At 52.5% G+C, this 26802-nt stretch overlaps 2 protein-coding genes across 7 annotated transcripts; both read right to left on the bottom strand.

The window, feature by feature from the left end:
• Positions 1–4423: 4423 nt before the first annotated feature.
• Positions 4424–12067, bottom strand: LOC100283361 (cyclin, N-terminal domain containing protein). Of its 6 annotated transcripts, XM_035962272.1 has the most exons (10): positions 10909–12067; positions 10673–10786; positions 8480–9163; positions 8181–8357; positions 6534–6700; positions 5567–5695; positions 5292–5484; positions 5068–5112; positions 4783–4831; positions 4429–4653 (listed from the first exon to the last, which is right to left on the bottom strand). In XM_035962272.1, the coding sequence occupies exons 2-9, from the start codon at positions 10775–10777 to the stop codon at positions 4799–4801; spliced, it is 1533 nt and encodes a 510-aa protein (XP_035818165.1). In that variant the 5' UTR covers positions 10778–10786; positions 10909–12067; the 3' UTR covers positions 4429–4653; positions 4783–4798. The 6 variants fall into 6 exon arrangements, with proteins under 6 accessions (NP_001149734.2, XP_035818165.1, XP_020399262.2 ...); XM_020543673.3 differs by having other exon boundaries at positions 10673–11926; XM_020543674.2 differs by lacking the exons at positions 10673–10786; positions 10909–12067 and having other exon boundaries at positions 4429–4641.
• Positions 10749–12050, bottom strand: LOC100502034 (uncharacterized). The gene has a single exon (XM_008662160.4). The coding sequence runs from the start codon at positions 11914–11916 to the stop codon at positions 11185–11187; it is 732 nt and encodes a 243-aa protein (XP_008660382.1). The 5' UTR covers positions 11917–12050; the 3' UTR covers positions 10749–11184.
• Positions 12068–26802: the final 14735 nt, after the last annotated feature.

The raw sequence follows: 26802 nt of genomic DNA, 5'->3' as shown, positions 1-26802 counted from the left end.
ATCTCCGCCCGCGCCCTGCCTTTGCGGCTTTGCCCGTGGCTTATCATCTGCTACACTCTGCTGCCCCACTCCCGCAGTGTGCGCTTTGTCGCTTGTCCCCTGTTAGAACTAGAGGACGAGAAACAACAAGGGATGCAATAATTCTAGTGCACCTTTTTTTTTCTTTTGGGATTGTCCACAACTGACCATTAAAATAATTTTTAACATTCTTTCTTGATCATTTTTTTTGTAGATTTCATTATTCATCTATCACATATAATTATAATTTATTAAAAACTATATGGAAAAAACCAAATTAATATGATAAAAAAAACTCCTTACAACCTAATGGAAAAATAAGGATAAACATAAAAAAACACATAGAAGAAAAAGATTATAAACTCAGGTATCAACTTAGCGTCATGACCTTCTACTTCTCGCTTTTCAATTACCCCTATCTTGTTATAAACATCAAGTCGTACACGGACGCACGCCCTAAACGTGACAGTTTTGATCAAGTCTTGTTGTAGTGGCTGATATGTTGTAGGCATCTCTTGTTGTAGTGGCAAGAATCAAAGTCCACATTATTGGATATGATGTAGTTGGTAATCGATGTAGCATTCGGTACCATATAATACTTGCTTGTACGTTGATATTCTCAAGCATGGCTGTAGGGAATGATGGCATGTAATGAACTATTCAAGTATGAATATCGCTTATGTCATGACAATAGTATACTTCCTTGATCGCAATGTCGTACATCACATTTAATGTGAACTTCGGTATTATGGTGCCGGCTTCAGTTTTACTATAGAATCGAATCGAATTACCCAAAACGAAAGTGAACCTAGTTCTTTGTTGATCAACTATGGATATTGATGTGATGTAATGTTTGAACTCAGTAACTATGCCAAGCTATGAATCGTGATGTACTTATGTTGGACTGCTAGAAGTAGAAGTAGAACTTTGAGTACTGATATTATTGTGATCTATTGGTGCCCATTTGTTGCTAGCCTATATAGAACATAATATGTGACCGATCAGATGTTCGGGATTTTGGTTTACACCGAACTGCTCGGTTTTTTTCCCGCGACACACCGATTGGTCTGGAGTTTTTGAAAACTAGAGTTTACAAGACCAAAGAAAACCGAACCAAACTTTCGGTTTAAACCGAATACCTAGCCCTACCTAGGGTAACACAGAGTCCTAAAAGAATGGGAGTGTCTCAAAATCTAGAGAGCCCTGAAGTGGTGGGTCTTGGTCGTTCCGACGAGCACCAGAGACTCAAAGAGCACAAGAGGTCTTTAGGGCTCGAGATGAGGTCTTCCGATGTGATGCCCCCCTACCTTCTAAGATATGTCCCTAGGGCGTAGGGTCCCAGTGGTGTGCGACTGTTTTTTGTCGAGTTGTTAATAAAGTTTTGTATCGGGTTATTAAAAGACGTCTTGGCAGCATGTGAAGATATGATTTTTCGCGAACACTAGTAAAATCTAAACTCTTAGATAATATGATGGTATTCTAGATTCTAGTTATATATCTCAAACCGACAAATATAAGGGAACGCATGTAGTGTAATAATAAGATCCAGACATACCTCGTATTTTTTATCCAAAAAAAAACAGATTCTACAATCACTACATGATAGCTAGAATCTTATTGTGGGCTCGATTAGTTACTGGCAATAGCATCAGACAGGGGCGGACCCATGTTGGTCTCAGCGAGGGCACAGGCCCCGGCTTAAAATTTGTTAACTATAGTTAGTAGACAAATTTTCACCATTAGTGCCCCATCTCAAGAAAATTAGAGGCCCTCACTCATGTACATGTTGAGCTAAACTCCATATGTGGCTAGAAGTGTGTCTCGGCTTAGTTTTTTGGCTGGGTCCGCCCCTGGCATCAGAGTTTATTTACCGTACTTAACTTAGACAACATAGTGCAGTATGTTGTTTAGTTTGCCTGAATAGAAAGTTGTTTAATGTTTACATGTACATGATTGATCTCCCACGTTAGTTGTATCGTAGTATGAGACCGTACGTGTCTCGGTGTGTAGAGCGGATACAGAGGTAGGCGGCGTCCCATCTGAGCAAAGCCACGGTCTAGTAACGGAGCAATTTATTAGAAGGTGCTCGTTGCATCGAGAATTTTGTCCATTAGCCACAATTGGCTCCAAGTCATCAATCACGTGCCACATTAGCAAGGACCAAGAAGTAACGGTCTGCTTTCGTAATGTATCGTGCCAGCCACGATTAGGCCGCTCCCGCCGCCGTCCCGCGCCAGCCCGGCGGGGTGCCTTTCATACTTCTTTCCATCTTGCCGCTCCCGCCCGGTACGGTCCAATCCAGGCGGCAGTCACGAGCGGATCTGCGCAGCCAGCTCCGGCGGTGAGCACATATCGTGGCAGAGTAGGACACTCGGACGAGGTGAAAGAAGGCGTACAGTGAAACTGGCCACGGTGGCAGGAAGAAAAACACAAAAGGTTTACTTTATTTTCTCCTCGATACAAAAATGTTGTCCAACCCCACGCTGCTAAGCAATCGCTCCACACTCGTCTCTTATACACTCGCATCTTATCACCGAGGCCTATTATAGATGGCTAAATGGATCGTATCTGATGAGTCTGCTCACAATGTTCAGGTATGAGCTAGTATGATAGAAAACGGATCGAGCCAACACGGTTAGACTTTGTTTGGGTAAGGAGGAATTGCAATGGATTGTTTGGTGTTTTAAAGGGATTGAGATGAAAATTAGTTCATATTACACTTCAATACACCTCATACCAGCCTAATCCACTCTAATCCAAGATTACCCAAACATGCTCTTAGTGGGCTGACGTGTTGTGTCCGAGCCATGGCTGTGGTACGTGGGCTGGCACGACACGACCCGATTACCTCACTAGGACTAAACGATCGTATCGTGGTGTCGTGTCGGCCTTGATCGTCTATCTATCTCTAGCAATCTTTCTGTCTCACTGCATCTATTTTAAACTCTCATCTATTTTAAACTCTACTTTATAAACAATGCAAAACAACCGTTTAGCTGGAGAAGGTTGCCTCACGGTCCTTATCATCTCTCATTTTCCAGTGCCAGCGGTTACCATAAACAAAAACCCTATGACGCACGCTTTGTTCGTGATAAGACACACGTCCCTGTCCGTGTCCGGTTTTATACACCGTCCTCTAGTCCACCATCCTAACCCTACAACACTAAACAACTTATGGTTTCAGAGATTATTAACATAAAAACAAAGTTAGTTACAATCACATATATTAGTTTTTATTAACAAAAGTGATTCAACCATACATAAAACTTGTCATTATATAAAGACGTGTCCATTGAGTAGATCATATAAAAAATAATTCGCAAAGGTTGTCCATGTCTATGGAAGGTGCTGTCACAGTGGCGGGTGCTTAGATTCATTCGTACTCGTAGCATGTAAAAATTATAGGATGCTGACTACACTGTTGTGATTACAGAAGCTCCTCTAAATTAAATATGGTTGTTTCTTCAATTTCATAAAAGCTTTAAAAGCTATATTTTTTTACTACGATAAAAGGAACTTCCTTATAGCAGTTTTTTCGAGCTTCTTCACAAAGCTTCTCCAGAAATGCTTTTAGAAAAAGTTACATATAGCTAGACAGGGCCTATATCGGCTTTCAGACATATGGGAGTTCATCCTGCCCTTGTACGTGGGTAGAGCTAAAAGTTGGGTTTGTCGTGCTTCGATTCGATCGTACTTCGGACTAATTTTTTTCGACCAACACGACACGAAATAATTTTAGACTAGGTCGTGCCATGCCGGCCCTAAATGGTCCGATCCAAACTTTCGGATCTAGTTGTGGCATCTGACTGAACTACACACCCCACACTCTGAACTACACACCCACACGGTCTCCCACCATAACCCCCACTGTAGAAGACTAGAAGTACAAAATGTGTTGTAGCTTGTAGCCATGTGCAGACGCATTGAAGTTGTTAGTGGTTGTGCCCCTCATTCACCATCTCTTCTCGTCATTTCCCCCCTCCCCCGACATGACAACAGCCAACCCTATCCAACATTCCAACAAGTGGGGGCGAAAGGGGAGATGCACGCTACGGGGAACATACATGGTTGAAAATGCCATGTCCGGCTTTCGTTTTCCTCATTTAAGGCGTGCAAGATGGCTCCTATCCTAAGGTAGCCGCAGCCGCGGGTCCCCACTACCCACACCTGAAAGTGAAATCGATCGCCCCCTTCCAACCAACTAGCCAAGTCATCCGACTCCGGCTAGATTCCCCGGATAGAGACTGCTTTCAGCCTTTCAGGTGGTGATGATGGCACCACTTGGATCTGCGGTTAGCTGAAACGAAACTTTAGCAGGCAACATGACAGGCCTGAGTATAGTATTCTGCTTACCAGACACCACAGAAACCTGATACGTGACCATCTTCTGGGATCAAAAGATCATGCCGCTTGTCACACCAGAACAACAGATTTCAGTGGTATATCATCCATCAGCAATACATTGGTTAAACAAATAGATCAACGAGTACAACAACGCCCAGCCTTAGCCGTCCTTCTAAAAAGAGCGACTAACCGATGTAAAGATAGACATCCCCCGATACAGAAGTTCAGTTATTCCTAAAGGCCAAGCTCAATACCAAATTCCTCGTCCTTGTCGTGCTCCTAATCAGAAAGCTGCAAAATCAAAATCCACAAGCTACGTTTCATGCCGCATGGCTATCTTATCTACACTACAGGCAGACTATTTGTCAATGCTAAGATTTCACGTCCCCATACAGAAAAAAGTGAAAACACTGCTATCACCTGGGAGCTCTGGGTATCACGAGACGTACTTGATCAGCCACTCGAGGCTCTGCATGAAACAGATTGTGTAGGAGAATAAAGGAGTGTTTGAATGCACTAGAGCTAATAGTTGGTTGGCTAAAAATTTGCTAGTACTAATCTTAGCCACTAAATATTAGCTCTAGTGCATTCAAACACCTCCTAAATGTAAAGTTAACAGCCTTGCAAACTGTAGCATGCATGAATCATGATTCATGCCCACCAGTGTATTCCCAAAAAAGAAGAGAAAAATAAGAGAATGTGTACCATTAGGCATTCTGGTAGATCATCATCCTGCGTCCTGATGTGAGTCTACAAATATGTAAAGAGCTACTCAATAGGCGTTTCCAGTCTAGCTAGAATCTGAGCATGTAAATTTGGAGTATGGTATCTGTTTTGATGGAAGTTATAGTTCATACTTTGACTTAGGTATGCCTACCAAGTTCTGACAATAACAAATGTAACAAAAATTATAGCTAGAAATGGAGGACCTGGGTGTTCACCTCCGTCACCAAATGGCATGAGGACTCCTTGTTTGTGGCAAGGCAAGCAAGAACTACCACTGCAGCTGCCACAGTCGAGGGCCAGAAGGAGAGCTGCTCATGGTTCCGAAGTGAGATGAAGGCCAGGTAGTTTGCCAGGTCCGCTACCCTGTCATCAGCATTTGCAGCCTTCAGATAGAACCTGCAACATTGAAACAAAATGGTGTTAGTCTCTCATTACTTTTGTTCAGCTGAATAGACAAAAGGCAGGAAGTTCGTGGTACCATAGGAAATGATGGGTTGTTGTGACAAAACACTTGAAGTTGAGGACCTCCTGAACCAGCCACTCCATGGCAACAACCTCACTCTGGCTGTAGATATTGATCCCAACTTGAAAAGTCTTTCGAAGAACGCTGAAAGGGATCAAGCAGTGAAATTAATGTTGTACATTGAGCTTAACAGAAACAAGGAAAAGGAATATGAAAAGAAAAAATTATCTGAAGAACAAAGGTCATGCTCCAGTGCAGTTTCAGCTAAATATACTTCTCTTACATGTCTTCCAAATGTGAATTGTAGTAATATATATCAAATCAAATAGATAAAAGCATCAAGTCAACTAAAACAATGCTAACTAGTAGGGTCAAATGCCTTTATCATAGATAACAGCACAATCAGGAAACCCAAATTTATGTCCTGGAAAAAATAAACTTCTGAAATGTTAACCTTGTGAACACTTCTAAACGCAAATTGCACAGATACTAAGTATTGAAAGGAACAAATGACAGATGGTTTTGCTCAAAAAAAGATTACAAATGGAAATACCATGGAAAGCATTGCCACATGCAGATATGTTTCATATTCATAATATGATTAAATGGTAAAATAGTTTTACTAAATCAAAACCATCTCATTTGCCCCGCTAAAGGTTGTCAAAGACCCAAGGCATATTGCAGCTTTAGTGATGCAAATGGATAAAAATATAGCTTATGGAACCAACATAAATTAAAGGAGGAGCTCACACAGACTCAGATGCTACTGATTAGGCACCAGTTGCTGCTGAATATTAATCCCGTCGATATCTAATTAGGCAATATGACACCATGGAATCACCAACTTATATCAGTAGTTTTACTGAAATTGAACATATAATGGAACTAGATGGTCTAGCCATCACTCAACAAATATGAAGAAACATAATCTCTTAAAAACAGACATAAAAGTTGAAACATGTAATACAATGGAGAACATTACCAATTGTATGACTGGTTCTCTTCGATGCGTGTAGCCAAGGTGATGCAGGCAATGCCCAACAACTGAAGGTTTCTCAAACCCTTCATATACCCTTGTGTCAAGAAGCGGTCCATCAATCCAATTCCCATGAACATTGTAACTGGCTGGAGCTTCATCAGACGTGAATGCTGCATTTTGAATAATAAAGAGTCATTCCTTGCAACTGAACTCTAATTTTTTTAACAAATTTATAAAAAAATGAATACACATAAATTTCAAATTTGCATCACGTGATTTTGAGTGGTGAGATCATTGTAGCAGAGTACGAGGGGAAATATAACTGTTGTGCTTAATCACAATTCAAACCTTCAGATGGAAAAATGGTGATGATGGTGTTTTCAGGAGTTCTCTTAAATCTCATAAAAATACCAAGCACATCAGAAAGCTCAAATTGGGAATAAATATGAAATGAAGGGTATATACAGAGTTACAGATAGAAACTTGCATATTTAGATACTGAATATTCAAGCACCTGATTGCTACAAGATATGATTCCAGCCAGACATACCAGCACTGTGCCGATGAGATAGGGGTTCAGATGCGAAACAAGAAATTGGGAGAAACATTGTTGAGTAACTGAACCAGCTGCTTCTCCCTTGCTTATTAAACAGGCCATGTACCATTAATATTAATCATATTATAGGGGATTGGAAATCCAACAAAGGTTGCACGCATAAAAACTTGCTTCTTACTGGCGTTGCGGCGATGTTTTGGTCGATTTGGCTTTGCCGTAATGATGTGGTGTTTAATCATAAATCTATACCGTCAATTATACAGACTATCTTCAGGGACACACACTGGTTCAGATTTTGGAGACTATTGCAGAAAGAAGAAACACAGCAGCAAATCCTCGTCGTGTGCCAGTCTTTGGAGGATGTGGCCATGGAGTTCTTTGCGAGTCACAGGTGGCGGTTCCATGCAAGAATTAAAGAGGCTTAGTGCTCGTGTTTTATTTTACTCCATATCATTATTTGGTTGAAGGTTGTTTGAACTACAAATTGTTGCAGGTTGATGTAATAATTGAGTTATAAGGTTGTATGCATGCAAATGCAAAAGGGCGAAACAATGTTTCCATTTCCAAAAAAAGCATGAGTACTTGCTATTGAAACATACTCCTAACTCTGTTGGCTGCCAAAACCAGTGATCAAAGTATACAATAACTAGCATGACTACTGACAAACAAAAAGATACACTACGACATCCATCAGCATAACATAGCTATTGTGAAATCTACTAATCAACTGGTGTTAACAACAAAATGTTCAGTAGTAGATATCTACCCCAGTGCAAAATAAGAAAGAGAACTAATCTGCTGCCTCAGCACGAAGGCATTCACACGAGACAACATTCATTGGCATAACATAGCTATTGCGAAATCTACTAATTTGCAGCCATGGTGCTAGAGTCGTATGCTACTGGTGCAACGCCGGCAGAATGCAAATCTGAACTCACTCGCATAAGCCTGTACAGCCCCTACACCGTATAAATTCGGTCACATTCCATGCATAATCTGAGGTAAATTGTTGGTCGGGAACTCGGGATGAGCGTACCGTACGGGCAGACTATAGAGTTTATGGTGCACTGACAGTCTGACACAGACTCACTGACCTGGATGATCCAGTTCACCATGATGACACGTTGCTCCACGACGAGAGGGCGGTAGCTGTCGGGTATGGAGGTGGAGCTGCACACCTCAGTGAAGTCGCGCGCAACTGCCTCGCGTCGCTCGCGCCGCCGGAAGCGCTCGTAGCTCTCCTCGTCGTCCAAGTCCTCAAACCGCCTCCCCTGACACAAGCATTCCCACCAAAACATTAGACAACCAATTGACCAGACCAAATACCGCACTGATCAATGCAATCGAACCCCTCCCAACAAATTGAAGAAAAAATCGCGTAGGAACTGCTCACCGTCAGGAGATCGAGAGTGGAACTGGTGACGGTGCACGGTTTGGGGTGCAAGCAGGGGACGAACTGCTTGGCGAAGTCGAGAAAGAGGGAGAAGGTCGCAGAGGGCGCGTCGTCGCTGTCATCTTCGGTCAATGGGGAGCTGATCAGGGGACTGGGGGAGTACCCCGAGTGGCTGGGATCACTGAGCACCTCCTCCTCATCGGGCTCCGACGACGGGGTCAGCTCATCGCACGCGGAGGATTTCTCGATCGCCTCAGCGTCGTCGGCGAGCTGCTTCGGGCAGGCGAGGTCGGACTCGAGCACGGAGACAGGGCAGGACGATTCGGAGACCTCGACCTCGGCGGGGCGCACCCTCGCGCCGCCGATCACCTCCGAGCACTCGGAGCCAGCCGGCCGCGCCTCGCCCGCGTCTGTGTCCTGGCGTCGATGCCTCTTCTCCAGGCGCTGATACGGGGCGAGGGATGTGGAGGAGTTGGAGATCACCTCACTGTAGAAGCAGGATGAGGCTGAGGTGGACGACTCAGCGGGCCGCTTCGCCGAAGTCTGATCGAGAAGCAGCGGAGCAGCTCCTCTGCGCCGGCGGAAGGGGTTGGAGCGCGGCCTGGTGGGCACCGGCGCGAGCATGGTGGGAGGCATTGCGTGATCCGTGTCGCACTGGCAGTGGCACCGGCAACTGCCTACGGGCTGCGGCGTGGGCACCAAAGTATTTTAAACTATGGTATTTTTTACAGCATTTTAATCAATACTACTAGATATGTGCCCGTGCGTTGTCACGGAAGTAAAATAATAGTATAAAATATATATACGAAACGACACGCATGGTGTATGCGGAGGGGAGGCAGGGGCACGGCGGGTGGGAGCCGCACGACACATTGCGTAGGTTTTTGCGATGAGGCGCACGGTGTGGTAGAGCCATCGTGGTGGAGGAGGTCGCGGAGTCGTCGGCGCAAATGTCATGGAGCTACAATAGCAGTTTACTGAGGTTGCGGAGGTCGCGTGCGGAGGTTGGCTATCCGATGCAGGTGGGCGGGGGTTTCGTGGAGTCAGAGCTCCGTGTGCGCGGAGTCGGCGTGGATGTCGCTGAGGTTTCGCGGAGGCGGGGGGCACAGAGATGGTCTACACAATTGCCTTAATAGATAGTAGAGAAGTAGAGATATATAAAAAAATTGGTACATCAAACAGTTGAACAGGTGGGAATGAAGCCATGCTGGGCCAGCTGCCCCGCTCGCCGTACGGTAAAACAGAGGAGCAAAGTAGGCGCACACACATCGCCAGCGCGTGTGTGCCAGCCTGTCAGGTCCATCAGGCCCTAGCCTGACCAGGGGAGCCGCACTGGAGTGGACTGGACTGCCTACCGCGGGTACGAGCGCGAGTGGTGGTGGGCTCGTACGCGTGCCAGGTGCCCGCGATGCGCGATCGCTCGCTGTCGCAGTCGTTCGTCTCGATCCGACCGGCTCCGGGGCGGGCAACCCGGTCGCTCACAAGTCCCACCGTATGGTCTGGCCAGCCCCGCACCCCCCTTCTGCCGGCATTGGGTGAGGCCGAAGGCAGCGGCACCAGCACCCACCGTCCGTGCTCTTCCCGCCCCGCCCCCGCGCCCGATCGCTAATTACGCGCACATGCCATCCGTTCGTCCACGCACGCGGCGCACACCACCCATCTGCCTCTGTTGCTGCGCCATGACGCTACCCACGCAGGCGGGAGCGGGAGGTCATCTTCTCCGCCCGCTTTGCGCTGCCTTGTCTGCGCTCGATTCCCCACGGCCTCCTCCCTCTCACACACACCTTCCCTCCAGCGTCGCACCACGCCACCAGGGCCGGCGGGCAGCCCACTCCTCTCGCTCCTCCACTCCACCTCTACCCTACGCGCTCTTTCTGCTACCGAATCAGCATAACTCATCACCCGACCAGGGAAGAGAGATATTTTCTGCTCTGACCCTATTTCTGGAGGGCGGGCGGGGGGAGGCGGCGAGGTGACGTGACGGTTGCGACCTGGCGCCGAAGACTTGCGTGAGGAGAAATTTAGAATTTTGCCATTATGGCAAGTGAGTTTCGCCAATTTACCATTATTTTAAAAGACTTCGCTTATATGCTATTTTCAAAAAAGACGCATACGTTAAAATGTCTTTTGCCTATTTAATAAAACAAAAAATCGATTAAAAGAAGAACAGCAGAGATCGGCCAGACACAGCACCTTCCATGTCGACGGCTGCCACGGCCAGCATCGTCCAAGACTCCGGCCTGCCCTCCACGGCGCACACGGGCATGCAAGATCAATCAAGGAAGGAAGCAGTTCCATCTGTGATCCCTTTTCAGGTAAAGGATGTACAATACCAACCAAGGAAGAGCTCAACTTCTCCTGTGATTTCTGTCCTAGTAAATGATGATACATAACGCTAGCCTCTTGTGGATCACTAACAGTTGCCATACCAGTTTAGATGAAGGATGCGCAAACCCAAGGCCCAAAGGAATCACTGGCAGCTCCAATTCGAGCAATCAGACCTTCAGTTAAGATTGATATTCCCGCTCAAGTTAAGGAAGCTTCAGCTAGTGCTAGCAGCGAATTGCCATCATCTGCTACGGACAATAATGCTGCTATGGAATGCAGTACATCATCAAAAATGTTCTTGGCAATAATGTTGTTGTAGAAAGCGAGACAGTCAAGCGGCGAGGAGCAGAGGACGCGGCGTCGGGCCCCTCCGCTCTTCATCCACCACCAGATCCAGCTGATGCCTCCCCACGCCGCGGCCGCCGTGAAGAAGCGCGGCCAGCCGTGGCCCTCCGCTGGGGGATGGAACTGTAAGGGAGCCCTCGCAGGTTGTCCAGGAGCAGGAACGAGTCGTCCTGCTCCGTCGTCGGGCGGCGGCCACTATCGTCTGCGGTGCAGCTCAGCGGGTGAGACCTGGTGGTGCACCCGTCCACAAAGTACCCGCGCTGCCACTCGCAGGGTTTCGAAGGCTCGAATTCGTCGACGCAGGCACACGTGCCGGTGCTCGTGCAAACGCCAAAACGGTCGCAGAAGAAGGCGCTGGATCTGTAGTCGGACGGGAAGGTCCAGCGGGCCACCCAGCAGCCAGCGGAACTCGACCAGGTCCGTAGGCTCACCTGCCCCAGGTGCAGCTTCAGGTGCTCTGCCATGCCTGCGCTGTCCGCAGCCGGACCCGGACGGGTGTTCAGCAGCACCAGCGAGCTGCCGTTTCCTTGTGAAGACACCATCCACGCTAGGAAGGTCCCCCGATGGACGTCCCAGTCATCGGTGGTGAGCACGAACCCGTCCCAGCCATCAGTAGCCCCCTGTGGATGCCTCCAGCGCTTGCGCCACGACGGAGCGGTCATAGACGGAGGCCGGGGTTGGACGGTGGCGGTCGCGGATCCAGGCATCGCCGATGGGGGTGGGGGAGGGGAAGGGAGGGGGGAGGCCTCGAATCCCAGACACATCCATGGGGTGTTCTCGGATCCCTGTCACGACGGACGCGGCACGGGGCGAGGGGAGCATGGCGGCGGTCGCGGACGACTTCAGGAGACAGGGGCGGGGACGCTGGGACAGGCGAGGGTGCACGCAATTGAGTCGAGCAGAGGGGGAGGCGGGGGCACAAAAGTGGTCTATGTTACCTTCTTAATAGTTAGTAAAGATTTGTTTGGAAATAAAGTAAACTATAGTATTTTTTACAGCATTGTTAGCAATATTTGTTTGGAAATAAAGTACCTCAAATTATGGTATTTAGTATATATGTGCAAGAAGCTAGTCATAGACAAAAAACTTTAGGTTGGAGTGAAGTTTCAAATACTCCAAAAATACTATGTTAAGATAACTAAAGATATTTTGGTAAAAAAATACCATGGTACTCTCCAACACTATGGTTTTACATCAAAACTTCAAAAATAATTTGCTTTGAGAGACCATGTAATGGGTTTTTGGGTATTATACTGTTGTTTACCTTTGGTTATATAGTTGTTGTGATGTTGCCTGTCAACATGTGGCGAAGCCGCGAAGGCTTTGGGGAGCGGAAGGAAGTGGTGATTCATTTTTAACCTAAATCTCGGTCATTAGGGAAAACAAAAAATCAAGCCAGAACTAGCGATTTTCAAATTTACCGACCAATTTCTTTTTAAAAACGGTTTCGTATAAACCAACCAAGAAATTATACTTAATGACCGGTTTATTAGTGTTTTCCAGTGATAAATATTACATGAGCTTGAAAATTAAAAAAATGACAAGATTTATTTGTAACTTATTTAATTCACGTTGCATAATGAATACTAGTAGATTCACACATAATTTGATCACCAAAATCACATATAAAACACATATGCAAATAGAAAGTGTGATTGGAATGGAACACAATAATGACATATATGCTCATATAAAGTTTTTTCATAACACATATGTTCAAACAAGTTGAATGATAAAGTATCCATATATTTACCTCGAGACATAATATTTAGGCACGTTTGAAACATTTGTGTATGGGCCAATTCCATATATATTTCTATACAAATATATGAAATAAAACTAGCGAGATAACATGAATGACAAACAAACAGTTAATGACCAAACAAAAATAATACACATGGAAGGCTATGGAACCATATGGATTCATGTTTATAATACCAAAAAATGATTGTCCATGTGTAGGCTCAAGTGGTGGTGGTTGCATATATGCATATGAGGGTGGAGGGGTCATTGTCCAAACACGTACATGTTTGATTGTTGTACTTCACGTGTAGGTGTTGGCCATGTGCAAGGGTTGTTGGCGTGGTCGAGTGGAGGTGGATAGTTGAGTTCTGGCTGTCATCGTCAACAGGAAGGGAAACCGATCGACGTTGACCGCTTCTTGTCTCCCGTTGTGGTTGAGGTGCTCCATGATCTGAATTTTGGGTGGCACGGATAAACTCACTCTCTGGTGGATCTCCAACCCACCATACCACTCCCTCTGTCATCACTCTGTAAGGAAAATGGACCCTAACCCATTTGTTAGGGATTTTGGTGTTTAATGAACAACATATCTAATGAACTAATGTTTCACTAGAGTTTGTGTTTTGTAGTTCACAGTATGTCAAGTGGATTGGAATGAGGCTCTGAGGATGCAACACCTCAAATGAAGACCTAAAAGACTCAAAGAAGATCAACATACACTCAGCAAAGTCCAAGACACAAGACCAAAATAATCCCAAGTAAAAGAGTGAAGAATTCCAAGAGTAAGCTGATTACTGGTGCACAGGTGGCTCATCGAACATATCCGGTGTGCACCGGACCGCCTCTGCAGAGAGTTCTGCAAATGGCTCTCTAGCAGTTGGTGCACCGGACAGTCGGCACAAAGGCTAGTTCCAACGATCATGTGACGTGGCTCGAGCACTGGACGACCTGATGGCGACAAAGTCTTACGACTAGCTGACGTGGCAACCAGACTAGACGGTCCGGTGCGCCCGCAGATAGAAAAGTTTGCCTTCTCTCCAATGGCTAGAATTTGGTGGGGGCTCTATATAAACCCCCCTAGCCGGACATATGGAGTTGTTGGAGCCGAAGCAACGTATCCCAAGCATAGATGCACATTTCCAAGTGCTCCATCACACAAGTGCTAAGTAGAATCACTCGATGATTAGTATAGGTGCTTTGTGAAGTGATTACGCTAGTTAGACCGCTATTGACTTGCTCTAGGTGTATTCCTAGTTGTGTGAGTGAGGTTAGCCAAACCCACAAAAACCCTCGACTCTTGTGCAAGCTGTTGTAATTGTACTGAGTGAGGAGAGAGTCTTGAGAGACCGTATCAACTGTGTTTGTGAAACGGCCGCCACCGTGCACCAAAGGGAACGAGAACCACGGTGTTTTGACTGGAAGCTCGATGGTAAAGACGTCGGGGAGCATTTGAGAGGAGGCTGGAAGTTGAGCACCACTTGCGCGTGGAAAAGGGTTGTGGCTCTCTACGGAGTTACTCGTCCGTGGTGCTTGGCCCTCGCATGGTGGAAGTGCATTCATCCCTTTTGTGAGTTTTGGTGATTTGGATAACAACACATTTAAAGGTGTAACAAGTTTGCTAAGTGTTGAACAGGAAATTCAGTATGATGAACATACTTGAATAGTGTATAATGATCAGTGAACAAAGATTCAACACAAGGTTAAATAACCAATGAGACAACGCAAATGGATATAATATGGTCTCTATATTGGTTTGAATATATATATGGACAAGACCTGGGAAATCACTACATACATATGATCATAATAGAGGTTGAAGTGATTAAGAGGATTGGTCAAGCCAAAGTGAATAAGATATGAGGAATCAAGAATTGACTTGACCATATTACTATTAGTCCATATATGTGTCTATGAGAATCATACTAGAGCTTGATTGATCTTAGGATTTATATCTGCATGACATTCAAGCAAGGTTCACAATATTGAAGAAATGATTCTCTCAATGGATGCTCAATATGACGTGACTCAAGAATGGCTTGATAGGGTGAAGATAGCAAGGAAAGGGTTTCGAGGAACTAAGGGAAGGTGAAGGCCAAGCGACGGCTTGTGGACCGATATACCATTGCTAAGGTGAAGAAGAGAGTACTTGCACTAAGTCAATGAACTAATCAGCTATGAAGAGTTATAATATGTTGATGCATCAATAAGGTGACTTGGAGCCATAATTTGAACTCATATATGGTGAAATGGTACAAGTCACAATGATTGATTCAAAAGGTGAGACAAAGATGTTTGTGATCCTTATGAAGCAATGCCATGGAGAAATCACACATGAGACACTAATTACTCAAGGGTTTACTTAATTATATTTTATGTAACTTGAGTATAGGAACCGTCGTACTATCAAGGGGGGTCCAAAAAGAAGGTTGGTGTTTGCCAAAGCTCAAGCCTCTATATTCAAAAGCTATTTCGAAAACCAAAATCCCTTGTACACTCTGTGCCCGACTATTGTTAGGATTGAGAAACTAAGAGTGTTCTTGTTGAAAAGCAGTTGAACTTCTTCAGCTGGAGTTGAGCTTTTTTCAGCTGAGTTAAACCTCGGCTGAGTTAAGCTTCTTCAGCTATAGTTAAGCTTTTTTAGCTAAGTTGAACTTTAGCTGAGTTGAGCTTTTTTAGCTGAGCTGGGCCACCCTTTCATAGGGGCGCCAACAAGGATTAGTCGGGACTTTGCGTGGTTCTAGATACCTCGGTAAAAATATCGACGTCATCCACGAAAGTTTGCATATCTACTCTTGCTCTTTAGCTTCCGCATTTACATTCAAGTACTTAAGTTTCAATCTCTCTATTGCTGGTTAGAATTGGAACTTATGTAGCAAAACTCCTTTTGCGATAGAGATAGCAACACTTAGTCAAAACATAGTTTGCACATTCCAATTTACATATTTGCTTAGGTTTTGTGCTAGAGATTTATTTTTGGCCTATATTAGCAAAGTTTTTTAGAAGTCCTAATTCACCCCTCCCCCTCTTAGGTGTCATTGTTTCCTACAAACGGTATCAAAGCCCGATTTGACTCGTTTGAAATGTTTTAGCTTCATCGCTAATAGAGCCGATGATTTTTAGATAAAGGGGATGGTGTCGGGGACCATAATTAGGGGTACCCTCAAGACGCCTAATTCTCAGCTGGTAACCCCCATCAGCATAAAGCTGCAAAGGCCTGATGGGTACGATTAAGTCAGGGATCAGTCCACACGAGTGACTCGATCACGCTTCACCCGAGCCTAGCCTCGGCCAAAGGCAGCCGACCTCGAGAGACTTCCGTCTCGCCCGAGGCCCCCTTTTTATGGCGGACACATCACCGGCTTGCCCGAGGCCTTGGCTTCGCTCAGAAGCAACCTCGACTAAATCGCCGCACCGACTGACCAAATTGCAGGGGCATTTAACGCAAAGGTGGCCTGACACCTCTATCCTGACACGCGCCCCCGGCAGAGCCGAAGTGACCGTCGTCACTCCACTGCTCCACTGGCCAGTCTGACAGAAGGACAGCGCCGCCTGCGCCACCCCGACTGCAGTGCCACTCGACAGAGTGAGTCTGACAGGCAGTCAGGCCTTGCCAAAGGCGCCACGGCGAACTCCGCTCCGCCCGACCCCAGGGCTCGGACTCGGGCTAAGACCCGGAAGACGGCGAACTCCGCTCCGCCCGACCCCAGGGCTCGGACTCGGGCTAAGACCCGGAAGACGGCGAACTCCGCTCCGCCCGACCCCAGGGCTCGGACTCGGGCTAAGACCCGGAAGACGGCGAACTCCGCTCCGCCCGACCCCAGGGCTCGGACTCGGGCTAAGACCCGGAAGACGGCGAACTCCGCTCCGCCCGACCCCAGGGCTCGGACTCGGGCTAAGACCCGGAAGACGGCGAACTCCGCTCCGCCCGACCCCAGGGCTCGGACTCGGGCTAAGACCCGGAAGACGGCGAACTCCGCTCCGCCCGACCCCAGGGCTCGGACTCGGGCTAGCACCCGGAAGACGACGAAACTCCGCTTCGCCCGACCCCAGGGCTCGGACTCCGCCCTGGCCTCGGCCGAACGACTTCCGCCTCGCCCGACCCCTTGGCTCGGGCTCGGCCACGGCAACAAAAGGCAAACTCAACCTTGGCTTCGGAGGAACCCCCACGTCGCCCTGCCTAGGGCATAGACCGCCACGCCAACAGGAGGCGCCATCATCATCCTACCCCGAATCGACTCGGGTCACGGAGAACAAGACCGGCGTCCCATCCGGCTAGCTCCGCCGGAGGGGCAATGATGGCGCTCCGCAAGCTCTGTGACGACGGCGGCCCCCGGCTCTCTTACGGAAGCAGGACAACGTCAGCAGGGACTCGACCGCTCCAACAGCTGTCCCTCCATCAGGCTCCGCCGCACCTCCGACAGCCACGACATCACGCCAGCAGGGTGCCCAGATCTCTCCGGCTGCCACATTGGCATGTACCTAGGGCGCTAGCTCTCCCTCCGCTAGACACGTAGCATTCTGCTACATCCCCATTGTACACCTGGATCCTCTCCTTACGACTATAAAAGGAAGGACCAGGGCCTTCTCAGAGAAGGTTGGCCGCGCGGGACCGAGGACGGGACAGGCGCTCTCTTGGGGCCGCTCGCTTCCCTCACCCGCGTGGACGCTTGTAACCCCCCTACTGCAAGCGCACCCGACCTGGGCGCGGGACGAACACGAAGGCCGCGGGACTTACACCTCTCTCACGCTCGACTCCGGCCACCTCGCCTCTCCCCCCTTCGCGCTCGCCCACGCGCTCGACCCATCTGGGCTGGGGCACGCAGCACACTCACTCATCGGCTTAGGGACCCCCCTGTCTCGAAACGCCGACAGTTGGCGCGCCAGGTAGGGGCCTGCTGCGTGCTGACGAACAGCTCCCCGTCAAGCTCCAGATGGGCAGTCTCCAGCAACCTCTCCGGCCCGGGACGGTGCTTCGTTTCGGGACTCTTGAGTTCATGTCCTTCGACGGCAGCTACGACATGATACTCCTTCCACCGCCGCGCGACTACGACAATGGCGGCCGACAACCCGCCCGCCGGCGGCGGAATCGACGACGTCTTCCCCGCGTGGTGGAAGAGCAACATTCGGGCTCGCTCCGTTCCCTCCCCCGCCAACGGAGGAGGAGGCGGGGCCGTCAAGGCCAGACGGGAGGCCGCGCTTCGTCGGCCGTCGAGCGAATCGACGCCCCCAACGCCCCGACGGAAGGCACGCCGGACGTCGACCTCGCGTTCAAGACGGAGGCAAGCGCTGTCCCCCCGCGGCGCGCTGACCCCGAGCAAGAAGACAACGCCGGCGCGCTCGCGGAAAGCCTGCAGGACGTCGCCCTCGAACCAGAGATGACGGCGCAACCAGTCCCCGATGTGACTACGTCGCTCCTCGTCGACCAAAAGGTAACGACTAACTCCCATCTTGCGTCATTTCGACTCGGCCTCAACCCGCCAAACGACCTCGTTTTGGCGGGCGCTCCCATTGAGGCGAGTGCAACCCCACTGAGGTTCCGTATGCGGTCGCCTTGGGACCGACTGACGGACGTCTCGACCTACGGGCCCTCTGGGTCCGAGGAAGATGACGATCCCGGCATCGGTTGGGATTTCTCCGGACTTGGCAACCCCAGTGCCGTGCGGGACTTCATGACCGCATGTGACTACTGCCTATCCGACTGTTCCGATGGAAGCCGCAGCCTTGGCGACGAGAGCTGTGGCCCAAGCCGCGAATGTTTCCACATCGAGCTAGGGGATCCCACCGAAGGCAACCATCTTGGCATGCCGGAGGATGGTGATCTCCCTAGGCTGGTGCCTCGCGCCGACATCCCACGGGAGCTAGCTGTGGTCCCCGCTCCGGCGGGGGGTTACGACCCACAACTCGAGCAAGTCCGCGAGGCGCAGGCCAGGCTCAACGAGGGAACAGGAGCGCTTGCGCCGATCCATCGGGACGTCGGACAAGCATGGGTGGGCCAACCCCTGGCCGGAGAAATACGTCATCTGCCCCAAGGTCTCCAGCACCGCGTCGCCAACGATGTTAGGATCAGACCGCCGCCCGCATCCAGCGGGGTTGGTCAGAACCTGGCAACCGCAGCAATGCTCATCCGCGCGATGCCGGAGCCATCAACCACCGAGGGTCGGCGAATCCAGGGAGAACTCAAGAATCTCCTGGAAGGCGCTGCGGCCCGGCGGGCCGAGAGCACTGCATCCCGAAGGCAAGGATATCCCTCGGAACCTCATGCCGCGACTTCCCGATTCATGCGGGAAGCCTCGGTCTACACCGGGCGCACGCGCAACACCGCGCCTGCGGCCCCGGGCCACCTCGGCAACGAGCACCATCGACGCGACCGTCGGGCTCACCTCGACGAAAGGGTGCGCCGAGGCTACCACCCCAGGCGTGGGGGGCGCCACGACAGCGGGGAGGATCGGAGTCCCTCGCCCGAGCCACCCGGTCCGCAGGCCTTCAGTCGGGCCATCCGACGGGCGCCATTCCCGACCCGGTTCCGACCCCCGACTACTATCACGAAGTACTCGGGGGAAACGAGACCGGAACTGTGGCTCGCGGACTACCGCCTTGCCTGCCAACTGGGTGGAACGGACGACGACAACCTCATCATCCGTAACCTCCCCCTGTTCCTCTCCGACACTGCTCGCGCCTGGTTGGAGCACCTGCCTCCGGGGCAGATTTCCAACTGGGACGACTTGGTCCAAGCCTTCGCTGGCAATTTCCAGGGCACATACGTGCGCCCCGGGAATTCCTGGGACCTTCGAAGCTGCCGGCAACAGCCGGGGGAGTCGCCCCGGGACTACATCCGGCGATTCTCGAAGCAGCGCACCGAGCTGCCCAACATCACCGACTCGGATGTCATCGGCGCGTTCCTCGCCGGCACCACTTGCCGCGACCTGGTGAGCAAGCTGGGTCGCAAAACCCCCACCAGGGCGAGCGAGCTGATGGACATCGCCACCAAGTTCGCCTCTGGCCAGGAGGCGGTCGAGGCTATCTTCCGAAAGGACAAGCAGCCCCAGGGCCGCCCATCGGAAGAAGCTCCCGAGGCGTCTGCTCCGCGCGGCGCCAAGAAGAAAGGCAAGAAGAAGTCGCAATCGAAACGCGACGCCGCCGACGCGGACCTTGTCGCCGCCGCCGAGTATAAGAACCCTCGGAAGCCCCCTGGAGGTGCAAACCTCTTCGACAAGATGCTCAAGGAGCCGTGCCCCTACCATCAGGGGCCCGTCAAGCACACCCTCGAGGAGTGTGTTATGCTTCGGCGTCATTTCCACAGGGCCGGGCCACCCGCCGAGGGTGGCAGGGCCCACGACGACGACAGGAACGAAGATCGCCCAGCAGGAGAGTTCCCCGAGGTCCGCGACTGCTTCATGATCTATGGAGGGCATGTGGCGAATACCTCGGCTCGGCACCGCAAGCAGGAGCGCCGGGAGGTCTGCTCGGTGAAGGTGGCGGCGCCAGTCTACCTAGACTGGTCCGACAAGCCCATCACTTTCGACCGGGCCGACCACCCCGACCATGTGCCGAGCCCCGGGAAATACCCGCTCGTCGTCGACCCCGTTGTCGGCGATGTCAGGCTCACCAAGGTCCTGATGGACGGGGGCAGCTGCCTCAACATCATCTATGCCGAGACCCTCAAGCTCCTGCGCGTTGATCCGTCCTCCGTCCGAGCAGGCGCTGCGCCCTTCCACGGGATCATCCCTGGGAAGCGCGTCCAGCCCCTCGGGCGACTTGACCTCCCAGTCTGCTTCGGGACACCCTCCAACTTCCGAAGGGAGACCCTGACGTTCGAAGTGGTCGGGTTCCGAGGAACCTACCACGCCGTGCTAGGGAGGCCATGCTACGCGAAGTTCATGGCCGCCCCCAACTACACCTACCTGAAGCTCAAGATGCCGGGCCCCAACGGGGTCATCACCGTCGGCCCCACGTACAAACACGCGTTCGAATGCGACGTGGAGTGCGTGGAGTACGCCGAGGCCCTCGCCGAGTCCGAGGCCCTCATCGCCGACCTAGAGAACCTCTCCAAGGAGGTGCCAGACGTGAAGCGCCATGCCGGCAACTTCGAGCCAGCGGAGACGGTCAAGGCCGTCCCCCTCGACCCCAGTGGCGACACCACCAAGCAGATCCGGATCGGTTCCGGGCTCGACCCCAAATAGGAAGCAGTGCTCGTCGACTTTCTCCGCGCAAACGCCGACGTCTTTGCGTGGAGTCCCTCGGACATGCCCGGCATACCGAGGGAAGTCGCCGAGCACTCGCTGGATATTCGGGCCGGAGCCCGACCCGTCAGGCAGCCTCTGCGCCGATTCGACGAGGAGAAGCGCAGAGTGATTGGCGAAGAGATCCACAAGCTAATGGCAGCGGGGTTCATCAAAGAGGTATTCCATCCCGAATGGCTTGCCAACCCTGTGCTTGTGGGGAAGAAAGGGGGGAAATGGCGGATGTGTGTAGACTACACTGGTCTCAACAAAGCATGTCCGAAGGTTCCCTACCCTCTGCCTCGCATCGACCAAATCGTGGATTCCACTGCTGGGTGCGAAACCCTGTCCTTCCTCGATGCCTACTCAGGGTATCACCAGATCCGGATGAAAGAGTCCGACCAGCTCGCGACTTCTTTCATCACGCCGTTCGGCATGTACTGCTATGTCACCATGCCGTTCGGTTTGAGGAATGCGGGCGCGACGTACCAGCGGTGCATGAACCATGTGTTCGGCGAACACATCGGTCGCACAGTCGAGGCCTACGTCGATGACATCGTGGTCAAGACGCGGAAGGCTTCCGACCTCCTCTCCGACCTTGAAGTGACATTCCGGTGTCTCAAGGCGAAAGGAGTCAAGCTTAATCCTGAGAAGTGTGTCTTCGGGGTCCCCCGAGGCATGCTCCTAGGGTTCATCGTCTCCGAGCGAGGCATCGAAGCCAACCCGGAGAAGATTGCGGCCGTCACCAGCATGGGACCCATCAAGGACTTAAAAGGGGTACAAAGGGTCATGGGATGCCTCGCGGCCCTGAGCCGCTTCATCTCACGCCTCGGCGAAAGAGGTCTGCCTCTGTACCGCCTCTTTAGGAAGGCCGAATGTTTCGCTTGGACCCCTGAGGCCGAGGAAGCCCTCGGCAACCTGAAGGCGCTCCTTACAAAGGCGCCTGTCTTGGTGCCACCGGCGGACGGAGAAGCCCTCTTGGTCTACGTCGCCGCAACCACTCAGGTGGTTAGCGCCGCGATTGTGGTCGAAAGGCAGGAGGAAGGGCATACATTGCCCGTTCAGAGGCCAGTCTACTTCATCAGCGAAGTGCTGTCCGAGACTAAGATCCGCTACCCACAAGTTCAAAAGCTGCTGTATGCTGTGATCCTGACAAGGCGGAAGCTGCGACACTACTTCGAGTCCCATCCGGTGACTGTGGTGTCATCCTTCCCCCTGGGGGAGATCATCCAGTGCCGAGAGGCCTCCGGCAGGATCGCGAAGTGGGCGGTGGAAATCATGGGCGAAACGATCTCGTTCGCCCCTCGGAAGGCCATCAAGTCCCAAGTGTTGGCGGATTTCGTGGCCGAATGGGTCGACACCCAACTGCCAACGACCCCGATCCAACCGGAGCTCTGGACCATGTTTTTCGACGGGTCGCTGATGAAGACGGGGGCCGGCGCGGGCCTGCTCTTCATCTCGCCCCTCGGAAAGCACTTGTGCTACGTGCTGCGCCTCCACTTCCCGGCGTCCAACAATGTGGCCGAGTACGAAGCTCTGGTCAACGGATTGCGGATCGCCATCGAGCTAGGGGTCAGACGCCTCGATGCTCGCGGTGATTCGCAGCTCGTCATCGACCAAGTCATGAAGAACTCCCACTGCCGCGACCCGAAGATGGAGGCCTACTGCGACGAGGTTCGGCGCCTGGAAGACAAGTTCTTCGGGCTCGAGCTCAACCACATCGCTCGACGCTACAACGAAACCGCAGACGAGCTGGCTAAGATAGCCTCGGGGCGAACGACAGTCCCCCCCGGACGTCTTCTCCCGGGATCTGCATCAACCCTCCGTCAAGCTCGACGACACGCCCGAGCCCGAGGTACCCTCGGCTCAGCCCGAGGCACCCTCGGCCCAGCCCGAGGCACCCTCGGCCCAGCCCGAGGTACCCTCGGCCCCTGAGGGCAGGGCACTGAACGTCGAGGAAGGGCAGAGCGGGGCCACACCAGATCAAGATTGGCAGGCCCCGTACCTGCAATATCTCCGTCAAGGAGAGCTACCCCTCGACCAAGTCGAGGCTCGGAGGGTGGCGCGACGCGCCCAGTCATTCGTCTTGCTGGGCGACGAAGAGGAGCTCTACCATCGCAGCCCCTCGGGCATCCTCCAGCGGTGCATCTCCATCGCCGAAGGTCGGGAACTGCTGCAAGAAGTACACTCGGGGGCTTGCGGCCACCACGCAGCGCCCCGAGCCCTTGTCGGAAATGCTTTCCGGCAAGGCTTCTACTGGCCAACGGCGGTGGCTGACGCCACTAGAATTGTCCGCACCTGCGAAGGGTGCCAATTCTATGCGAAGCGGACACACCTGCCCGCTCAGGCTCTGCAAACAATACCCATCACCTGGCCCTTCGCTGTATGGGGTCTGGACCTCGTCGGTCCCTTGCAGAAGGCGCCCGGGGGCTACACGCACCTGCTGGTCGCCATCGACAAATTCTCCAAGTGGATCGAGGTCCGACCTCTGAACAGCATCAGGTCCGAGCAGGCGGTGGCATTCTTCACCAACATCATCCATCGCTTCGGGGTCCCGAACTCCATCATCACCGACAACGGCACCCAGTTCACCGGCAAAAAATTCTTGGATTTTTGCGAGGATCACCATATCCGGGTGGACTGGGCCGCCGTGGCTCATCCCATGTCGAATGGGCAAGTAGAGCGTGCCAATGGCATGATTCTACAAGGGCTCAAGCCTCGGATCTACAACGACCTCAACAAGTTCGGCAAGCGATGGATGAAGGAACTCCCCTCGGTGGTCTGGAGCCTAAGGACGACGCCGAGTCGTGCCACGGGCTTCACGCCGTTTTTCCTGGTCTACGGGGCTGAAGCTATCTTGCCCACTGACCTGGAGTACGGCTCCCCGAGGGTGAGGGCCTACACCGAACAAAGCAACCAAGCTAGCCGAGAGGAATCGCTGGACCAGCTAGAGGAAGCTCGGGACAGGGCCTTACTACACTCGGCGCGGTACCAACAGTCCCTGCGACGCTACCACGCCCGAGGGGTCCGGTCCCGAGAACTCCAGGTGGGCGACCTGGTGCTTCGGCTGCGGCAAGACGCCCGAGGGAGGCACAAGCTCACGCCCCCCTGGGAAGGGCCATTCGTCATCGCCAAAGTTCTGAAGCCCGGAACATACAAGCTGGCCAACAATCAAGGCGAGATCTACGGCAACGCTTGGAGCATCAAACAGCTACATCGCTTCTACCCTTAAGATGTTTTCAAGTTGTTCATATACCTCGCACCTACGCAAAGTTTAGTCGTCAAGGAAGGGTCGGCCTAGCCTCGGCAAAGCCCGACCCTCCCTCGGGGGCTAAAAGGGGGGAGACCCCCTCTGCGTCGAATTTTTCCTCGAAAAAGGATCTCTTTTTAGCAGGATTTCTTTCGTGCTTCTTGACTACTTCGGAAAGCGGATCCTGGAAACGACGAGGTACACGTAAGCAGCCAAGGCTGACCGAGCCGAGGGACTCCTACGCCTTCGGGATACGGATACCTCACTCATCACCTTCTGCGATAAGTAACTTGCGCTCGGATAAAGCGACTCCGTGGACCGAACGAGTCATCACGCTCGGAAGCTCTCCTGCCGAAGCAGTCCTTCAAGCTTTCTCGACTGAGTCGGGGACAGGGCCTCATGGACGAGTGAAAGTACGCGTAAGCCGTAAGGCCGACCGAGCCGAGGGATTCCCACGCCTCCGGGATACGGATACCTCACTCGTCCCTTCCGCGAAAAGCGGCTTTCGCTCACACAAACATCCCTGTTACCGACAGAGTCCAGATGCTCGAAACAAGAGGAAAAAAGACGCAGCTTCGCAAACGCGGCGAGGGTGTGTTCTTCTGGCCTCGGCGGCCGTAGAAAGCACACGCTACAAGATGATCTGATCCTGCAGGCTCGGGTCTTCACGCTGAAGGGAGCCGTAGCACCCTCGGCATCGACGACGTCTTCAGCAAAGCCCGACCCAGCCTCGGGCGGCGCTGCGGTCCAGGGACTCCTCCGGGAATCCGGCCCGAGCAGGCGGCTCAACCGGTTACCCCTGGGGCCTCGGTCAACCGGCTTCCAAGGGCGCCAGCCCGACCCGAGGCCTCGACTGATCGACTTTGGCGTCGGCTCCGCTGACGGACAACACGGCTAGGCTCCGGCCAACCAGGTTCCCATTCTCGAGCCGACTCCGCCTCTGTTCATACTGATATCGCTACCCCTGGCCTCGGTCCACCGAAGGGCGGCCGAGGGGTCTCTTCAACTAAGCTAGAGGAGCCCTAGACAACAAGGCCGAACGGGCCGAGGGATTCCTACGCCTCCGGGATACGGATACCTCACCCGTCACCTTGACATGGGGTAACTCATGCTTAGTAAAGCGGTTCAGATAATCAACAGGCGAGACTTAATGCTCGAAAATGAGGAAAAAACACGGCTCCGTGCCGAAATTACATACACGTTCAGGCCCCGACAGCCACAATGAACGAAGAACACTGGCATTCGAAGTGCCATTACAAACGGAACTCTGGTTCCCCCTCCGCAGGTACGAACAACCCCACTCCGAGGGGGAAGGCCTGCGGAGCAACGGAAGGCCGACGAACGGCGCGCCGTCACCTGCTCCAGCAGCGGCGACGACGACGACTTCTGCTCCGGGGGGCCGAACAGCGGCAACGCTGACCTCAGGGTGGATGCCGCTGCCAGGAGGCCCCCGCCCATGCCAAAACTCGTGAGGCAAGGACGGGCAGAAGGCCGTAGAGGTTGGAGGTCAGCCCGTGGCCGGTCCCGGCCGCCGCGCCGGCGGAAGAACCCCTTCCAGCTGCCGTGGCAGACGCCGGCGCCGCAAGTGGCCCCGAAGCCACTCGCGACTGAAGACCAGGCACGCTGTAGCTGCCGGACGCCACGGGCAATGCCCGCTTCTCCCCCCATCACTGAGTGAAGGAGCGGGCCACCGCCCACGCAGGGGCCGACCCCAACTCGGCACTCTCCCCTCCCCAGCCTTGGTGATGAAAATCCTTGAGGCTGAGGAAGGGGCAGAGGCCGCAGCCCGGCTCGCTTTCCCCAACCATCAAGCTGGAGGTCGCCCCCTCGGGTGACCGCCGGTGAAGGGGCACGACCGGGCTGCATGATGAAAATCCTTGAAGCCGAACGATGGCTGAGAGGTACCAACTCCCATGGAGTTGCGTTCCTCCAACGAGGAGGCGGAAAGGCGGCGGATACCCCCCATCCGGGGGCTTGGAAGATGGGAAGACACGATGCTTAAGGGAGGAAGAAGACATGGTTGCCTTACGAAAGGAGTCTCCCTCCTTTTAAAGGCAACTCTCCCTACGTGCGCCCCCAGGCGCCGCGAGCTGAGTCTTCTCCAACACGCTCCAAGGCCCTCCCCTGCGACTCGGGGGCTGGGTCCCGCATGTCATGCAAGCCAGCCCAGGGCAGAAGAAGCCAAACCGCCGCGTGTGGTGCGCACGACCGTCCGGCGGTCACAGGCGACCCCCCATTTCCACCCAGACCAACGGGCGGAAGGGGCGGGCAGCCATGCAGGCGGCATGCAACCGCGCCAGATGGACGCGCTCCTCCGACTTCTGACACGCCAGCTTGGGAACCCAGGCCCACGCGTCGAGCAACCGGCGCGCCAGTTGCTGCATGCAAGCAACCGCACCGCCACTTGTGCCACCATCGCGCCTCTTCGGTTGCAAAGC

This window comes from Zea mays, chromosome 9, assembly GCF_902167145.1.
Source record: "Zea mays cultivar B73 chromosome 9, Zm-B73-REFERENCE-NAM-5.0, whole genome shotgun sequence".
Taxonomy (NCBI): domain Eukaryota; kingdom Viridiplantae; phylum Streptophyta; class Magnoliopsida; order Poales; family Poaceae; genus Zea; species Zea mays.
This window is presented reverse-complemented; position numbering and strand designations above follow the sequence as displayed.